The sequence below is a fragment of the Mesoplodon mirus genome (genome assembly GCF_964341445.2).
Source record: "Mesoplodon mirus genome assembly, chromosome: 12".
Classification (NCBI taxonomy): domain Eukaryota; kingdom Metazoa; phylum Chordata; class Mammalia; order Artiodactyla; family Ziphiidae; genus Mesoplodon; species Mesoplodon mirus.
The window spans coordinates 100,660,776-100,679,936 of NC_138988.1; the positions used below are offsets into that span (position 1 = coordinate 100,660,776).

General features: G+C 38.7%; 1 protein-coding gene across 1 annotated transcript; it reads left to right on the forward strand.

The window, feature by feature from the left end:
* Positions 1-2,135: 2,135 nt before the first annotated feature.
* Positions 2,136-18,454, forward strand: EEF1E1 (eukaryotic translation elongation factor 1 epsilon 1). The gene is made up of 4 exons (XM_082638704.1): positions 2,136-2,290; positions 6,010-6,210; positions 12,384-12,479; positions 17,716-18,454. The coding sequence occupies exons 1-4, from the start codon at positions 2,204-2,206 to the stop codon at positions 17,854-17,856; spliced, it is 525 nt and encodes a 174-aa protein (XP_082494830.1). The 5' UTR covers positions 2,136-2,203; the 3' UTR covers positions 17,857-18,454.
* The last annotated feature ends 707 nt before the right edge of the window (positions 18,455-19,161 follow it).

Here is a 19,161-nt window from a genome sequence, read left to right on the forward strand (position 1 = left end):
CTGCTTTCCTTTTCAGCTCAGAAGTACTGCAGTGGTCAACCAATTTTATTCCCCAGTCATGCACATCCACAGCAAAAGGAGGAATACCAGGGAAGAAAAGGAAATTCAAGGTTAAAAACCTTCAAGGCCTGCCCCCCGCACACCAACTGTCTCAACAGGCCATGCTCTGACATTAATTCTTCTCTGAAGAATGGAGTAATCCTCTCCCCTTCTCCACCCCACTCTGGGAGACCTTGAACCCTGATCTACAGTAGCAAGACTCCTGCACTAGAGAAACTCTTGCATATGTACACAGGAGCCTGATCAAGGATCTTTACGGCAGCAGTGATGTAAGGGCAAGAAATTGGAAACAACCTAAATATCCATCAAGAGGATAATGGATGGTGAAATCATTGCACACCTCTTGTCTGAAGTGCTGAGTAGCAGCTAAAAAGAATGAGGTGTGTAAGTGGCATGAAAGAAGACTCCAACACATTATTGAGTAAAAGGAAACAAATTGCCCAACGATACATAGGGTATGAAAGAAGTCAAGGAGACACCTAAGGTACCATATACATGTGTGTACATGCCCAATAAAAGGTCTTGAAAAATCCACTCCAAACTCACTGCAGGGGTTACCAGTAGGACACAGAATGGGATCGTGGAGAGTCTGATGGTCATAATTTCAAGCCTCATCTTGAAAATGCCGAGTTCAATCCTGCCTCTAGGCTTTCACACTGGCTATTCCTTCTGCCTTGGGACACTCTTCCCTGGGGTTTTTGCATGGCTGGCAAGTTCTCTGTTAGGTTCCTGTTCAGTTTTCCCCTCCTCAGCGGTCTTCACTGATGCCCTGTCTAAAGCAACCACCCCCAGGCTGTGGGTGAGGGATGGAGAGAGTCTTCTCATTGTATACTGTTTTGTGCCCTTGAATTTCAAACCGCGTGAACTTCTCACCCATTCAAAAAATAAATAACAATGTAAAAACCTTCAGGACTTGAAGGGAAGAAACTTATAACTACTTTAAAACAAACAACTTTCTTTTAAATTACAAAATCTATCTATAATATTTCAAATCAAAGTGCATAAATTAAAAAGTGATATTCCACCCACATATCCAATCTTACTCTCCCAGAGTTATCACTTTTACCATTGGGTGCATGTCCTTTCTGATACTTTATACTGGAATTCAAATCAAATCTCAGGTTAGGTGATTTAGGTCAAGGCTTATCTTAAATATAATGCCCATTGGAATTAGATAACTGTCCAGATGTTTTTAAATATTTTATTGCAAGCAAAACGTGTAAATAGATCAGTGAATTCTCTCAGAGGACTGGCCTTTTTGGAAGGAGTAAAATAGTTATTCAACTCTCTGTATAAGGAAAATAAACAGATAATTAATGCACAATAATCCACTTATACTGGAATATTCTTTGTCTTTTGTTTATGTCGGCTTGGCCAAATTTTCTTTTCTTTACAGTTATGTCTGCTGCCACAATTAACTCTTTAAGTATTTTAGGGTAGGGAAGGTGTCACACAGTGACAGCATTCCCCACTAAATTATATCTCTGACTTAGTGATGAACTACCTTGTGTTTCCTTTCCATTTCTCTCAGACTAATACACACGTTGTTTTTTCATTCTTCAATGTGGAAATTATTTTTCATAAAACTTTTGGAAATATTCTAAGTTCAACATATACTACGCATTTTCTACTTTGTAGATGTTAGAATATCTTAGGGAGAAAGCGTTTTGTGCATTGTTTATTTATATACCAAAAGCTACATAAATTGTATCACTATCACACATAAATTAAACATAACTATACATAAAACACATGAATATATACACATAAATTATATCGCTATTATATCTTTTGGTATTGCAAATAAAGATCATTAAAACTAGTAATGGCTGAATGGGCTATACAAATTACTTGACACTATCTAACATACCCAGTGTTCTTTGATAATCTTTAAATTCAGAATTCTACTGCTACCCCTGAGCTGGAGCGCTGAGGTTTGCTAGTTCCTTCTCCACCTGTCACACCACCCGCGACCCGCCTTCGGCCCCGCCCCTCACTTAGCCCCGCCTCTGCGCACAGGCGCACCTTCCACGCCCCCCTCCGTTCAGCCAGTAGCCGGTGACGTTCATGAGAGTAGGACGTCCCTCTCAGCCAATGCAGGAAACCCTTGCTGACCTGCCTCTGCCGAGAGCTCGGCCGGAAGATGGCGGCGGCCGCTGAGTTGACGCTGCTGGAGAAGTGTCTAGGGCTGAGTAAAGGGAACAAGTACAGCGCTCACGGCGAGCGCCAGGTGAGAAGCTGAGGCAGCGCGGAGGGGGAGAGGTGGAGGGGAGCGCGGCCTGCTGAGCCGGGGTGGGACCGGGCCGGCGGGCGGAGGCGGCGGAGCGAGGATGCCGCGCGTCTCTCCCCACAACGTGTCTGCGCCTACGGCTCTCCTCCTGCGGCCCTAACTCCCGGAGGGAGGAGGGGGCACCTGCGGGCTTGGCCTGAACTTTTCCTCCTGCGAAATTGTCATCATCATCCCATTCTGAGAAAGCAAGGGGGTCCTCAGAGAGCCCTCGGGTAGACCGAGCTGGAGGCCCCGCGTGTGCGTTCAGTGACAGCATTTGCTGTAACAGTACCTTTCATTCAGAATTACGCAGCGACTGCGGAGAGCAAACGGGGTGCCGAGTACACAGTGCTAGGCCGGGGGATACGGAGGCGGACGTGCCCCTCCCCTCAGGAACCTTGGTTTTTAGCTGGGTGGACAAACGTTGCAGCTGTGTTAGTTACAGTGCTGAAAAGTGCTGCATTGCAGCGCAGACGTATGAGAGATCACGTAGTGGGTCCTGGCGCAATCTGGGAGATTCGGTTTTTCTGAGGCCTCGTGAGGTCAAGTTCAGCGTGCAGCGTGCAGAGATGAAGGGGGAAAGTTCCGCGGTTGGAGATTGCCTGGTGGCGTGTAAGGACTCAGATTTCTGAGGGCTTTGAAGGACGTTTGTGTTTTATTAGGTGGGTGGTTGCGGTGGAGGAATCAATGTATCAGAGGAAAAGGTAGGAAGACAACTTTGGATTATATACGTTTTTTGCCCCTTTGAGATTTTTTTCTAGATGATACTTGGTTCTTGTTGTGACTTTTTCTGTTCTTCATTTGGTCCATCTTAAAATCTTGTCTCCAGAGCAGTCGTATTGTAGTTTTTACACGTAAGTTAGATTGAAGTCTGGAAAGGATAACGTGACTTGCCTGAGACCAGCCCACTGATGGGTGCAGAGTAGGCATTGGAGCCAGAGTGGCCGAGTGGCCAGCTTGTGCTTTTGCCTCTGTACTCCTGCTGATTCCTCCGCTTCTGCCGCTACTCCCTGGTTTGGTTTCTGTTTTTTAGGGAACGTTGCCAAACATGAGTCTTGCCTTCAGGGAGCTTATGATCCAGTATGAGAAGTAGTCATCGACAGCTCATGTTAATCAGAACAGAAGAGCTGCTAAATGGAGGAAAGCGTTGTTGAGGAGTGTGCAAGAGAAAGTTAATTCTGACTCTAAAAATGAGTTTGTAAACTACATGAAAAGCTGGTGTTTAAAGTGTGTAAGACCAGTAAATTACGAAAGATTGGGTAATTGGGAGTAACAAGTAGAGCAATACTGTGGATGATGCAATGCAAAGTAAACCCAGAGTTGTAGTTCAAGGCCCAGTTGTGAGGGCTGTGGAGCTCAGAGTGTGGTTTCTTATTTTATTTTAATTAAACCTTTCTTTTCCTTTTTCTTTCTTTTTTTTTTTTTTAAGCAGAGGGCAGCTATTGAAGGTTTTCATTAATGTGTTTGGGGAAAGTGATGAGGATATATGGTAAGATTTATTCATTTTGGGGGGAAGACAACTGACAGCAATAGCCAGCAATAAGGCATCCGCTGCAATATTATCAATAATAAAAATTTTAAAACAATCCAGCTCTAGGAGAATGCTTATTAAATTATGTACATCAGCACATTGGAATATTATTTATGTAGCCACTGAAAGTGATCACTTTGAAGACCATGGAACCTTAAGATGAATGTGAAGTGGTATGTGTCCTGTGATTGCAGCTGCATGAGGTTTGTCTACTTAGGCTGTGTAAAAGAAAGAGAATGAACTTTCCAGCCAAATGTACTTTATTGAAACCCTGACTCTGCCGTTACAAACCTGGTGACCTTGGTTCTTTATCTGTAAACTGAGGAGGAAATTACTTACCTGTCTTAGAAGATATAATGATTAGATGAGAAAGTAACCGGAAATTTTTTGAGCTCCTGTGATGGAATTGTGGATAATTCATTTTTCCAAATCATTTTCTAGAACTGTCATTTTACCCCCACAGTCAGCAGTTGTGAGTCCTTTTCTTTCCTCTTTCTTTCTCTCTTTTCTCCCTTTCTCCCTCTCCCTCTCTCTTTTTTTCTCCCTCCCTCCCTTCCTGTCTTTCTTTCCTCCCTCCCTCCCTCCCTCCTCCCTCCCTCCTCCCCCCCACTCTCTCTCTCTCTCCCCCTTCTTCCCTCCCTCCCTCCCTTCCTCCCCTCCTTCCTTCCTCCCTCCCTCCCTCCTCCCTCCCTCCTTCCCTCCCTCCCCTCCTCCCCCCACCCTCTCTCTCTCTCCCCCTTCTTCCCTCCCTCCCTCCCTTCCTCCCCTCCTTCCTCCCTCCCTCCCTCCCTCCCTTCCTTCCTTCCTCCCTCCCTCCCTTCCTTCCTTCCTTCCTTTCCTCGCTCCTTCCCTCCCTCCCTCCCTCCCTTCCCCTACCTAAAAGCACATGCATCTCAGTGAGTTACCTGCCATAAAATGCACACAAACACAGTCAGGGAATGGAACATTGGTAGCATCCCCAGTGAGTTGCTATTGTTTTCTTTTAATGCGTTTTTTTAAAGGAGGTTATTGGTGATCTTAGAAGTAATGGTTTCATTTGAGGGTGAAGGCAAAAGTCAGAGTTCAAGGAGCTAAGTAATGAATGGAAAGTAGCCGGTGAGGAAGTGGAAAGCTGAGACTACCTCTGGTTGCTTCCTTTACCGTTTAGGAGGTAACCTTTGTATCCATAAAATGTTAATCTCCCTGTATACTTCACATGGTCATATTCACCTAGATGTTAGTGTGACAGGGCCCTGAACAGTGAAAATCGCTATCCGAGTTCAGTATACTATTTGAACTGAACAGATGGCTGAAAAGAGCAGCCGTCTTCCAGGGGAAATATTCTCTTTTGGTTTCCTGAGGTCATTTAGATTGTATACTTGTTGTTTATAATTGATCAGTCTCCCCATTGGTGATACTTTCTATTTTCTTTTAAATTTCTCAAAATGCTTCGCTTAGTTGCGCATCAAGAACATTTAAATTAATTAGCAATTTCTTATGATCTGAGCCTTCGGATTGCTGTTACAGTAGGGGAAACTTAGAAAGTAGGGTTGTTTTTCAGGTGATTACCTGAAGCCCATACTTTATTATTAGACTTTTATAATCAGTGACCCCACTCTAAATGACTCCAAAATTGATGAATATGCAATCCATGGCAAGGAAATCACCATCACAGTCCACACCTAGTTAATGAGATAACTATTTATATTAGATCACATATCACTTAAACCAGGATAGAACTCATTTGGTGGTTCTAGCTGTATCAACATGAATTCAGTGTTCACTATAACTGTTTCTTACTTTTGTTGTTACAGAAGTTGGGTTTATTTAAGCATGTTCATTCACCTTGCTAAATAAGGTATGGGTAATCTTGATCAAATTAATGTGGTATTATTAGGATTTCCATTTTCTCTTTTTGTACATATGTAGTTATAAATTATACAGAAGCATCATTACTAATTTTTGCAATGTTATTACCAGTTTCATAGCATCAGGCATCTATTATCAAATGTAAATTATGTAACTCTTATTTTCCTGACTCATTTGTAGGTAATTTAATATCTTGAGGGTATTTGAAAAGACAGTTTGGGATTTAGCGATTACTTAGAACTTACACTCGTGATGGTATTTGTTTTTAAAATTTATCTGAAGAATTTTTTTTCTTTTTAAGATTCCAGTTCTTCAGACGAACAATGGTCCAAGTCTAACGGGATTGACTACCATAGCAGCTCACCTAGTCCAGCAGGCCAACAAGGAATATTTGCTGGGGAGCACCGCAGAGGAAAAAGCAGTGGTTCAACAGTGGTTAGAATACAGGGTAACTCAAGTAGATGGACACTCCGATAAAGACGACATCCGCACTGTTCTGAAGGTATCGCCATGTCTCTTTATAGGCTGAAATGTGTGAACTCTTAATAACAGGGTGTCTCTCCCCTGAGATTCAGTAACTGAAGTTGTTGGCTTTCTTTACTTGTTTCCTCCTGCCTCGTGTTAGTTTGTACCTGTTACTACCTTTGCCTGGAGCAGCCTCTGCCAGCCCCTCAGCTCAGACCTCAGCTCAGACACCCCTTCCTCAGCTCGTCCTTGGCTACCCTCTCTCAGACAGATGCACTTGCTTGTTCTAAATGCTTTTCTTTCCTAACACAGCACCCTGTGCTTTTCCTTTGCAGCACTAATCATAGTCAATAATAATAGCTTTGTATGATTTTTTAATGTGATGGCTTGATATTCATTTCCCCCACTCTGCAGTCCTGATTCCCTAAGCAGTAAAGTACTTTCTTAAAGCCAAGGGGGAATCAAAGTTTTGGGGGTTGTAGTTTGTAAAAATCTGTCCATTGATCTGAGAAAGCCCACATTTCCTGCCTTTGAGACTGATTGTTTTGGGATTTGTATTTTCTTTCTAAAGAGGTCAAGTTAGAATTAAAGAATCTATTGATATAAAATATAAACCAAATATGTCTCCAGAATCACTAAGAATAAAAGATCTTTATAAATAAAATTATTTTTGTTAATTATATAAAAATAAAGCGTTGTTTTAGGGTTTGTTTTGTTTTGTTTTAAGCTTAAAATTTAAAGGAACCTTAGAGATCACCCAGACAACCACATGTCGTTGTAGGAATCCCTTCTGTTTCCTAATTTTATTCCAATTATAATATAAATTGGTAACATAAGTTGTACAAGAAGATCTTATGGTACTGAAAGTTTTTCATTTATCATTCTGGGAGAAATGGTTTAAACTGTATTCCTGACAGATACCATCGATAGAACTGGCAGAAAATAAATTTCAGGTCTCTTTCCTTTATAGGTCTGTCCTGATCACCTACTCTTTTTTAATATCCACGAATGGCAGCATTCCCAAAGGGAAGCAAGCATGTCTTCCCTCTAAGTGAATGGGAGCTTTCAGGCAAATAAAAAGTAACTATAACTCTCTCTTACAGTTTTCCAAAAGAAAGCATTAGTAGTAAAGTATTTAATTCTGAAATATTTCATTGAAATTGGGTGTGTAAGTTCAAAAGTTGTATTCAGAGATTTGGTGTTAGGAGCTTAGACGTATAAGACATTGTGTCTGGGATATGTCAGTATTATTATCTGAAATCTCAACTGGGAGGATCCAGCTGGCGATAGGACCATCTTTGAAATGTACAAGGCGCTGGATGATTTGGGTTGTTGCCCTTGCTCTGCCACTGTGTGCTCATCTGTCCCTGCAGTGACGAGTAGGATACGGTCCCAGGGGCTGATGATACAGTGACCCACTAGGCACAGCCCCTGCCCTTACAGAGCTCAGACCAGTGGGGGAGACAGATGTATGTGTGATTTGGGGCCAGATGAGAAAGGGTTGTTTACTGTTTTACTTTGCTTTTTGCTATTTCATGATAGCGTTTTTATTTTAAAGGCAGTATCCGTTGTAGAACTTTAAGAAATATAAGTAAGCAAATAAGAGAAATTTCAAACATTTGTGGCCCCACCATCAAGCGAGAACTGTTAACAGCACTTATATTGGTCCTCAGATATTGAATTATTGACTCCCTTTTGTGTTCTTCACATGCTTTTTCTTTTCTCATATATATGCGTGTTGTATTTTAAAAACGGGCCACTCTTGGACACTGTAAGTTGGTTTTTTCTTCACTGACAGTATGTTGGCAGCATCTTTTCAAGTCCGTAAACACTCGCTTATACGGTCTCTGATAACCTGTTAGTACTCCATCATATAGCTGTGCTCATGTAGTGTTGGATTGTTGCTGAATATTTTCACGCATTCCCATTGGTTTCCTTAGGCAAATCCCTACAAGGGAAATGGTTGGGCCAAAGCTGTATATGTCTTTAAGGCTATGTTGCTCCTCCGCCTTCCAGAAAAGTGTATTGACAGTGGCTTCTTCCATAAAACCCTTGCGGCCCTGGATGTTACCCCTTTTCCTTCTTTACCACCCCAATTTCATAACCAGAGCAAACCAAAAAGTGATCTCTTTGTTTACTTTGCACTTTTTTCCTTGACATTTGTTAATGCCGTGGTATTTTTTTCATAATGCTTATGAGCATCTTCATTATTTTTAAAAATTTGCTTGCATGTATTCTTTGCCTGTTTTTATACTGGGCTATTTCTGTTTTTATTACTTATTTTTTTAAATTTTGCTACTAAGGATATTGTGAAAGGATTTCATTTACTTGTTAAAGTTCCTTTTCAGAGTTAAAACCACAATGGCTCATAATTAAGGTGTAATTTCAGAAAGCAGGCATTATGATACACTAACATTTGGATCTAGATGGAGGATATATAGTTGTTTATTATACTGCTTTTTCAATATTATTAGGTTTAATAATAGGTAGTTAAGAGGAAAAAGAAAAATCACGTGGAACTCTGTAGAGGGAAATATTTTTTAAAGTTTGGCAATGGCCTCAGAAAGACTTGTTTAAAAAAAATGTAATGAACATCAGATATTAGTTCTGTTCCCTGAATATTTTGAATGTGTGAAATTCTGTTCTGAATTTCAGAATTCAATTTCTGAAAAATTTCTGAATTTCTGAAAAATCAGAATTTCTGAAACTTTTGATTTATATCACTAATCAGAAAGATCTTACCTATTCATAGTTTTTGAAACTCCATTTCAAAGTCTTTATAACTAGAGTATAACCTTAAAAGAGTCTTTATAACTAAAATATAGATATGGATTCTATTTTAAGAATATATATACTATACAAAGCAGTGTTGAATTATTGTTTCAGACCTTTTTAAAAATGCTTCTTAACATTAATTGTAGATATATTTATTTTATTCTTATGCTTTATCAAACTTGTTTCATTTGAAGACATTTGAAGAAAAACCATCTCCATTAAGCAGATTACTATAGAATTTAAGTGGTAGCCTGTAATATACCAGTGTATTTTACCCTCTCTACCCAATTTTATTTTGATTCTTATGCGTTTGCTTCCTTTTTTTTTTTTTTTTTTTTGCGGTATGCGGGCCTCACACTGTTGTGGCCTCTCCCGTTGCGGATCACAGGCTCCGGACGCGCAGGCTCAGCGGCCATGGCTCACGGGCCCAGCCGCTCCACGGCATGTGGGGTCTTCCCGGACCGGGGCACGAACCCGTGTCCCCTGTATCGGCAGGCAGACCCTCAACCACTGCGCCACCAGGGAAGCCCTTGCTTCCCTTTTTATGTCTGTGTTCCTTTATGTCATCATCTGTACCACCCCTAACAGTCCCATATTCATATACCATTTTGAAAATTACTGTCTTTAAGTGAAGGCATGGGCAAACTCAAAGAGATCAGATTCAATTCAGCAAACATTTACTGATTACTGAACCACTATGTGCCAAGCATTTGGCATATGATTTGAGAATCAAAACAGACTTCTGTCTCTACAGCTTAAGAAATTTTTCTAGAATGAATGCTATTGACCTCTGGGGCAGTGTTTTATAACTAGTCTTTAGAGGAGCCTGCGAGAATATCTGATATTTATAAATCTTTCTCTGAAAGTGAGATGAATCTTTTGTCTCCTTTCATGTGAATGTAATTTAATGTAATTCCTGTGCTGTTAATGTTAATTTCAAGAGGGACCAAAAATATGTATATAATATATTTTCTTTTGTCTAGATTTTTTCTTTTCTCAGGAAACTAATTGATTTTATTTATCCTGGTCTATCAGACAACACTTCTGATTTAGATTAGGATCCTTTAAATTTTTTATTTAATTTTTTAACATGTACTTAAATTTTTCTTTCCTTCAAAAGTGCCTCCCAGCTGTTTAAGTAGTTCAGTGCTTAACCTTTTAAAAATTGATGGTCATTGTCTGAGAAACAAATGACAGAGAACTTTCTGTAGCTTTAAATGGTGTTTAAAATTGGAGTCTTTAAGGTGTTAGAAAAACTAGATATCCAACTGCAAAAGAATGAAACTGGACTCTTACCTTACACAATATTTAAAAATTAACTCAAAGTAGATCAAAGTCCTAAACATAAGACCAAACACTGTAGAACTCTTAAAAGGAAACCTAGGGGGAAGGCTTCAGGTCATTTGATTTGGCACCGATTTCTTGGGTATAACACCAAAAGCACAGGCATCAAAAGTAAAAATAGATAAATTGGCTTTCATCAAAATGTGAGGCTTCTTTGCATCAGTAGACACAACCGACAGAGTGAAAAGGCAACCCATGGAATGGGAGAAAAATATTTGCAAATCATATATCTGGTAATATCCAGAATATATAAAGAACTACAGCTCAACAACAACAAAAAACTAAGAACCCAGTTAAAAATGAACAAAGGGCTAGGGTAGACATTTCTCCAGAGAAGCTATACGAAGCTAACAAGCATATGAAAAGATGCTCAACATCACTAATCATTAGGGAAATGTAAATCAAAACCACAGTGAGATACCACCTCATATCCATTAGGTTGACTACTACCAAAAATAAACACCAAAATAGCAAGTATTGGTGAGGATGTGCAGAAATTGGAAAACTTGTACACTGTTGGTGAGACTGTAAAATGGTGCAGCTGCTATGAAAAACAGTATGGCGATTCATCAAAGGAGTTAAAATAAAATTATCATATTTACCGTATGATCCAATAATTCCACTTATGGAAATATACCCAAAAGGATTCACACTAGGTCTCAAAGAGATATTTGTACACCCATGTTCATGCCAGTGTTATTCACAGTAGCAGTTAGGTGGAATCAACCCAAGTGTCTGCTGACAGATGAATGGATGAATAAAATGTGGTCTGTACATACAGTGGAATGTTATTCAGCCTTAAGGAAACTCTGACACATTTTACAACATGGATGAACCTTGAGGATATCATGCTCAGTGAAATAAGCCAGTCACAAAAGGACAAATAGTATATGATTCTACTTATATACAACATATAAAATAGTCAAATTCATAGAAACAGAAAGCAGAATGGTGATTGCCAGGGCCTGGGGGATGAGGGAAAGGGGGAGTTGTTTAATAAGTACAGAGCTTTAGTTTTCTGAGATGAAAAACTTCTGAAAATTGATTGCACCACAGTGTGAATACCCTTAACACTTACTGCATTATGCACCTAAAAATGGTTACGGTGGTAAATTAAAATTTGATTAATTTTACGTGTTACATGTATTTACCTCAATTAAAAGTTAAAAATATACATATATTAAAATGCAACAATAATTATAATAATTATTAATAACATCAATATAATTAATAATTAATAATCTATATGATCAATATTATAATTTAGTATTGATATGTTAATTAATATAATTGATAGTAATTATACTGATTGTAATTAATAATTATAATAATATTATAGTTCTTATAATTATAATAAATTATAATTCTCTTAAAACATAAGAATTGTTGGGCTTCCCTGGTGGCACAGTAGTTAAGAATCCACCTGCCAATGCAGGGGACACAGGTTCAAGCCCTGGTCCGGGAAGATCCCACATGCCTCAGAGCAACTAAGCCCGTGCGCCACAACTACTGATCCTGCGCTCTAGAGCCTGCGAGCCACAACTACTTAGCCCGTGTGCCACAACTACTGAAGCCAGCGCACCTAGAGCCCGTGCTCCGCAACCTCAATGAGAAGCCCGCGCACTGCAACTAGAGAAAGCCCGCACGAAGCAATGAAGACCCAACGCAGCCAAGAATAAATAAATAAAATAAATAAATTTTTTAAAAAAATAGGAATTGTTGAGGAGCTTTTTATATTTTAATGGAAAAAATAAATGCAACATGAGCATGATTTACAAAATGCTTCCCCCCCAAAAAAAAATTGGAGTCTTTGAAATGATCAGAGATGGCTGTGAATATCATTTTCTAATGTTTTCTTATTTCTTTAAAATAAGGCTAATAATATTTACCTTATTTTTAAAAATGAGTTGATTGTTATGTGATTTGTGATTTTGAATGAATTCAAATCTATTATTGTCAAAGATTAAATTTATTAAATTAAATGTCAGTATTGTGTTTTCTAATAGCCTTCTAAATGTTTCAAGTCAAATGTATAGTTAACTTTATTATTACTGTTTTTTAAATTAATATTTTTAAATTTTTTTCCCCTAGGATCTTAATTCATATCTTGAAGATAAAGTCTACCTTACAGGATATAACTTCACATTAGCAGATATTCTCTTATACTATGGACTTCATCGCTTTATTGTGAGTATTTGAATAGTTATTGGTGTTTTTGTCTGTGATGTTCAGAATGATTTGTTTTGTCTTGAATTTAAATCAAATTTGAATTTTCAACTTATCACATGAAAGTGAAAGGAATTATTTTTATACAAGGTACCTTATGCAAATATTCCTTTCATGGGTCCATCACACATAGAAGCTTCCTGTTCCTTGACCTGCTTGATTCCTGTTCTTGTTCCTGTTTTTCTTTGGGGCTCCTTCTCTTGCCACCCTTTGTACTCGCTTGTCATCCTCACCTGGACCCCACCGTCCCCTTTCTGCTCCAGCTCTACGCCTCGATTTCAGTACTGCACCTTCTGTGCCATCTCTTACCCTAGCTCTTAATCTTACTCCCTAGTTCCATCGTTACCCGAAGTAACTCAATTCCTTCCCTCTTTCCAAACCTGTACACTTTCTTCCCCATCCAGCCTAGATCCCCTTTGTGTAACTCAAATCCCCAACTCTTGGTCAGTCCAAATACGTGCCTTCAGTCCTAGCTCCCGGCTGAGCTATATCGGAGAAATCACACACAAGCTGTCATTAAGGAGATGAGCATTTCTCCCCTCTAATTAAAAAAAAAAAAAGATGACAAGGAAGTGTAAGTCTTGCAAACCAACGTGTATATTTACCTCCTTCCCTCTCTGGCTTATACAGGTCATGCGATAGGGAAAGGAGATACTCTGAGAAGGAGGGAGCTTATGTGGAATTTCTTTGCCAGCAGAGTGGACAGGGTCCTAATGCACGGCACTTGTACCACTGGCTGCCAAGCTGTTTCACTGTGAGTCTAGGTGCCCACAAGGGCGTATGGTTTTCAAGCAGGTTAGAAGAGTTTCATTCAATGCTGCGTGTGAAAACTAGACTTCCAGGGAGTTCCCTGGTGGCCTAGTGGTTAGGATTCCAGGCTTTCACTGCCGTGGCCTGGGTTCAATCCCTGGTCAGGGAACTAAGATCCCATAAGCCACGCAGCTCAGCCAAAAAAAGTAAATAAAATAAAACTTAAAAAAAAACTAGGCTTCTGTTAACAATATTCAATGATCTCTGCCTATTTCTATTCCCTATTTTGACATGTATATCCTTTTTATATTTAGTGATTACAGTATTATGATTGAGTATCTCACGCTTATTGTTTTCAAAACAAAATTGAGTGAAATGATACGTAAATCACTGTTCACCGTCCCTTTGGGTTCATAAAATGAGTCCATAACCAAAGCAGCTCTCCCACCCTGGTCCACATGCAGGCAGATTATGTCAGAGAAGTAAACACCTTCTCAAGGAACCGGCCTCACAGACGAAACGTGGTGTTAAAGGACATTCCTGTTGAGTGAGGTGTAAATATACCCAGGTGAGAAAAAAAGTGATTACTAGGTGTTAAGTTCAGGCAGAGTAGATGGGAGGTTCAGGTCGGCTTCCTGCTTGTGTTCCTCAGACAGTTCTGGCGCTTTGTTTGCCGTGGCAGTGCATTTATTTTTGCCCTCATACGTTCCTTCATTTACTTGTTCACGTTATTAAATACTTACTATGTAGTCAGCACAGTCAGCACAGTGTACAAAACAGCAGTCAGGGAGCCTTCATGGCATCAGATAGTCCTGCTGTGTTTTGTTTCAGTGTGAGCCCGACTTCAGCGGTGGCTGATGACTCTGAGATCTGGTCCATCTTAATTCCCTCTGAGGAATATTACGTTGTTCTTCCTTTGTTAAACTGCCAGTTACTGTGGCCGTTTATTTTCACCCCGGTGACTCATTGCTTTCTTAAAGTGATTTCTTCAGTAGATAGCAGTCCCTATGAACAGGCTGTTACTCAAGATTATTAAAATCCTTTGTAAAGTTATGTGCTGCTTGACTATAAGATTGTTATCAATGAGATACATTTGTTTCCAAGTTCGGAGTGCCGGTGGAGCTGTCATTCTTTTAGAAAGAAAGGAAAAGTAAAAAGAGCCGCAGCACAGTCCAGGAATGCCGGCCATAAAGAATGTCCCAGAGGCAGCATGGTGCCAGCTGGAAAGGTAGCAAACCAACATTTCCCCCTGGTCTGGAATGGGTCACTCAAAGAGTTTCTCACATGTCTTCATGGAAAGTTAGTGACTAAGAATGTTATCTGTTGGGCTTTAAAGTTCAGACTGGTTGTAGAGTGCCAGTATAAATAAGAAGGAATGATTAGGTAGAAGAGCCAAGCATCACTGTAGACTCACTGGCATTCTGACCAGTAAGAAGCAGGAAATGGTAACTAGAACAATCGCATTGTGTTTCCTGTTGTAAAAAAAAAAAGAAGAAGAAAGTAGTCAATTAGAAAGGAATGATGGAAAACTAGTTTTAAGTAAAATATTTGATGGGGATCCCATCCCAGAAGTTCTAAAAAAGTGTAAGTTTGGTGAGGGTAAAATCTTTCTGTTTGTTTGTTTCTGTTTACAGTACGTTCAGAAATAGAATGTCTACCAAAACAGTAGTGGCGGTAACAAAGCGAGGTCAGTCATAATTTTCTCAGACTCAAGGGGCAAGCTCCAAAGTTTAAACCAGAAGGTTAAGCATAACCTGATCCTTCTGAAAAAGTGCTGCATTTCTAGCAAAATGTTCTGAGGGAAAATGAACAAATTTCCATTGTCTAAAATAGATCATCTAGTTAAAAATTATTGGAATAAATTAGGAAATGTTAGAAGAAACTTTAGAAGTTCCTGGAATAACAGTTATTTTGTGCTGTGGGTCTGTTGTAATCCTTACACTAGAGACCAAAAAAGTGAAATTTTTAAGTTGGAGAATATCGATTTTGCCACGTGTTGTAGTTTGTTGCTGTTGTTATAATCTTCAGTGATAGGCCTGGTGGCAGCGTATGCTAGTCCCAGTGATACCAAATGCTGTTCTGAAGTGTAAATAGTAAATAGACACTGCCCTTTGTCCCTGGGTCAAAATCTGAGTGAACAACTTGACACAGATCAAACAAGCATCAGTACTTTATTGTTTGGAAATGCTTTCTTGGTGCATTTTAATTTCTGAAAAATAACATCTCACAAAACGGCTGAGTAGAGACTTTTAAAATGAAAGAGCTCTGAAATTAGTCAAAGTTGTGAGCAGTCAGATTGGATTCATCATGTATTTCAACAGCTGACATGAAATCAAGTTGGAGTAATACTTGCTACTTTTTGCTTTAACTGTCAGTAAAGAGGTTTGTTGAAGTTGGTTTTGAATTTTATTTACGTACGTAAATATGTATGTATGTATGTATGTATGTATGAAGGAAGGAGGAAGGAAGGAAGGAAACTCACCCCCATTTCCTGTTAGAGTTGCAGCTATGTTTACTAGTCGTTGAACTTTGAAAAAATCTTGTATTTTCTTTAGAAGTCAGTGGTGAAGTTTACCTATGGTAAAGATTTAGAAAAAGAACAAAAAGTTAGCTCTTTTACAAAATGTGTTTTACCTTTTGAAATATGGACTGATACTCGGTTTATTCCGCAATGGTTGTTTAAGTGCCTTCTATGTACAGCACAAGATAGTTAGGAATAATATAATTCTTTACATGTGAAACCATGAATTCTCTTTTAATAAAAAGTAACTTTTACACTAAAAAAAAATACTTTCTTGACCAATTTTCTTGACTAATGTGTTAATTTTTTAATCTGCTTGCCATGGCCTAACGATGTTATGGGTGAACAGTTATAGTCACATGTTTCTGATAACTGGATGCAACCCTCCACCCCCTTAAACAAGATGAGTATATTTTTGTAATTTGCTGTAGCAGCTTGCTGTGTGGGATTTAGACCACAAACTTAAATTTTACATAACAGTAGCAGTGAGACCCCCTGCTAGTAAACTGGTCCAACAGAGATAGACATTTGACACCAAAGATGTTAACAGATCAGATGTGGATACAATTGTATCCTAATGTCATAAAGGAAAAAAAAGGAAGGTAGGATGACTTCTATCACTTTCTCTTTTCAGACTGCATTCTAGTAAATGTGAAATGAAAATACAAGTTCAATTAAACACTTATTGAGAAAATGCTATATGTCTACCTTTTAATTTTATTGCTAATAATATTTTCTATTCTGTAATAATTATTAGATACCAGAGTGATTTGTCCTTCAGTGTTGTTGACCTGGTGACTTAGCAGAGTGTTTGCCTGTAGGCACAAGTATATGCTAAATTCTGAACAGCCATAGGGCATCCATCGCTAAAAGCGCCTTCCAACAAGCAGACTGCTAATGGGTTTGAAGTACCTGAGGGAGACTGAGATTTCTGGTGTGCGTGAACATTCCTTGTCAGTTTTATGGAGACTTGCAATATGCTAAACAAATGAATTAGCCACAGGAGAAGGAACTACACTAATCTTACCTGGTCCGTGGCCGTCCTACTGGCTTCTCCTTACCTGACACCTCTTCATGATTCTAATCCAAGATTTGGCTCAAAGAAAAGGCTTCAAGTCACCTACTGTGGGATCTGAGCCCAGTGAAATGATAGGCACCCTCTGTTTTGATTGCATCTTTCAGTAACCAAATCTCTGGGCATCCTTGTAGCTTGACAGTAAATTCTGTGAACTGCTACATCCTCTAAAGATCGAGTGCAGCTTTATTGCAAACAGAATTCAGAAGGTCTGTTGTTCATCTGAGACATACACCCCAGAAATAGCCCTTCCTTCTTGTATTAAGCAATAATCCCTTAACATTAAATGAGTCATTGTCTTCAGTAAAATTTTTCCCCAGAGTTTAGTAGAAAGAAGCAGTTGTCTACACATACATATACACCAGCCATCTACAAATATATATATATATATATATATATATATATATACGTATTTGAGTTTATATTGTATTCCCTTGTTTAAGTATGTTAGATGCCAATAAACCTTTCTTATTTTAGGTTTGCGAAAAATATTGGAGAAAGAACCATGTCTTAGTCTCTCAGAAGCTATTCTCTTGCTTTCTTCTATTTTCCTTTACAATAAAGTAAAAAAACAAACTTTAGTCCTCCAGATCCTGTGTTAATGTAAATTTTTCATTTGTTGAAAACTTCAGATTTCGCCCCTAAGCACATCTGGTTTTGAACTGAACATGAAATCATTAAACAAATGGTGGGTTCGTCCAAGTGGCTGAAATGGTTCACTCCTATCTGAATATGTTGGCTTTGAGAACTGTGGGGTTTTTTTCCCCAATTTCTATCTCCTACTCAAATGGTATTAATAGTTGCACTTATGTAATGTCTGTGTTGTGTGTGTGTTTTTAATCTCTACTTAGGTTGACCTGACAGTTCAAGAAAAGGAGAAATATCTTAACGTGTCTCGCTGGTTTTGTCACATTCAGCATTATCCAGGCATCAGGCAACATCTGTCTAGTGTTGTCTTCATCAAGAACAGACTATATACTAATTCCCACTAGAAGCCATCTGCGCTGTACAGAAGAGTGATTAAGATATTTTAAATGGAAAGTGTATTCTGGACCAGAGGGCTGACATGAATTGATAGACAGCCATTCTTTATTCATTGAAGTTGGTAGAATTTTTAAAGTATAAACTTGTGTCCCAACATTTTATTTGTTCTTTCGTAGAAATTTTGCAGTTTTTTTAATGTAAAACTTCAAGTGCTGTCAAAACTTGAGTTGAGATCAAGGTATCAATTATCTTGTTTTTAGAGATGAAATTTATTTTAATAAAAGTTGCAAATCAGTGGCTTAATCTTAAAAAAAATAGTCATTCCGATGGTTGACATATTTGGCTATTTATTGACCTCTTTCATCTTATAAATTAATTTTCCCCTTCTGAATATTTATAGTAGTTTGTTTTTTAAGAACTAGGGTAAATTGTGCCAAGGAGACAAAAAGGGAAGACAGATGGATTTGTTTTCAAATATTTATGTGAGCCAGTAAACGTGGTTGAAAAAGTCATTTTTTGTTTGTTTCTTTCCTGTAGTCAGTATTCATTGAGGTGAAACTACTGCACTGCCCTAGAGGGAAGTGGAATAAAATACATTCCCTTGAATTAATGGTTCTTTTGTTGTCTTTGGGCTCATTGGAATATGCAGTAGCTGAAAAGCAATGGGAAATTCCCACTATCCCACTAATTTTGGACTTGGTAACTACTAGACTTTTCTAAACTAAAAACCAACATAGAAAGGCTGCTGTTGACACTCTGTGTAAAGAATGAAGACTCATACTGTATTAAAACAAACCTATACAGTTTATAACTGTTAGAGGCTGAGTTAATAAATAATCAATGATTGAGAGCTAAAGAGCTTATGTTTACAAATAATAGGAAAAATTGTCTTTGAGCGCTTCACTGTCAATGCTATGTGACATTTTGGTGCTGACTCTGAGTCTCAGTAGAGTACAATTCAAAGCTCAGGTGCAAAGAGCAGAGACTTGGGAAGTGTCCATCCCTTTGGCCCAGTCCTGCTTTGATCACATACTAGCTGAATGCATGACCTAAAGCAAATCAGTTAACCATACTTTCTTAATCTCTAAACATAAAAATAAAATGTAAAAGTGAAGATAACTCTAAATGTTGAGGATTTGTGGAGACAAACATACGTGAAAAAGCCTAACATCCAGCCCATGGCTGTCAGTAAAGGCTTCTCTTTGTAAGAGGCCCCCCACTCCCGCTTTTGTTCTTCACGTTACTGAGTCAAGAGATTTAATAGGCCAAGAGTATTGAGTATATTGTAATAGATCAAGACAATTTTTACAGGA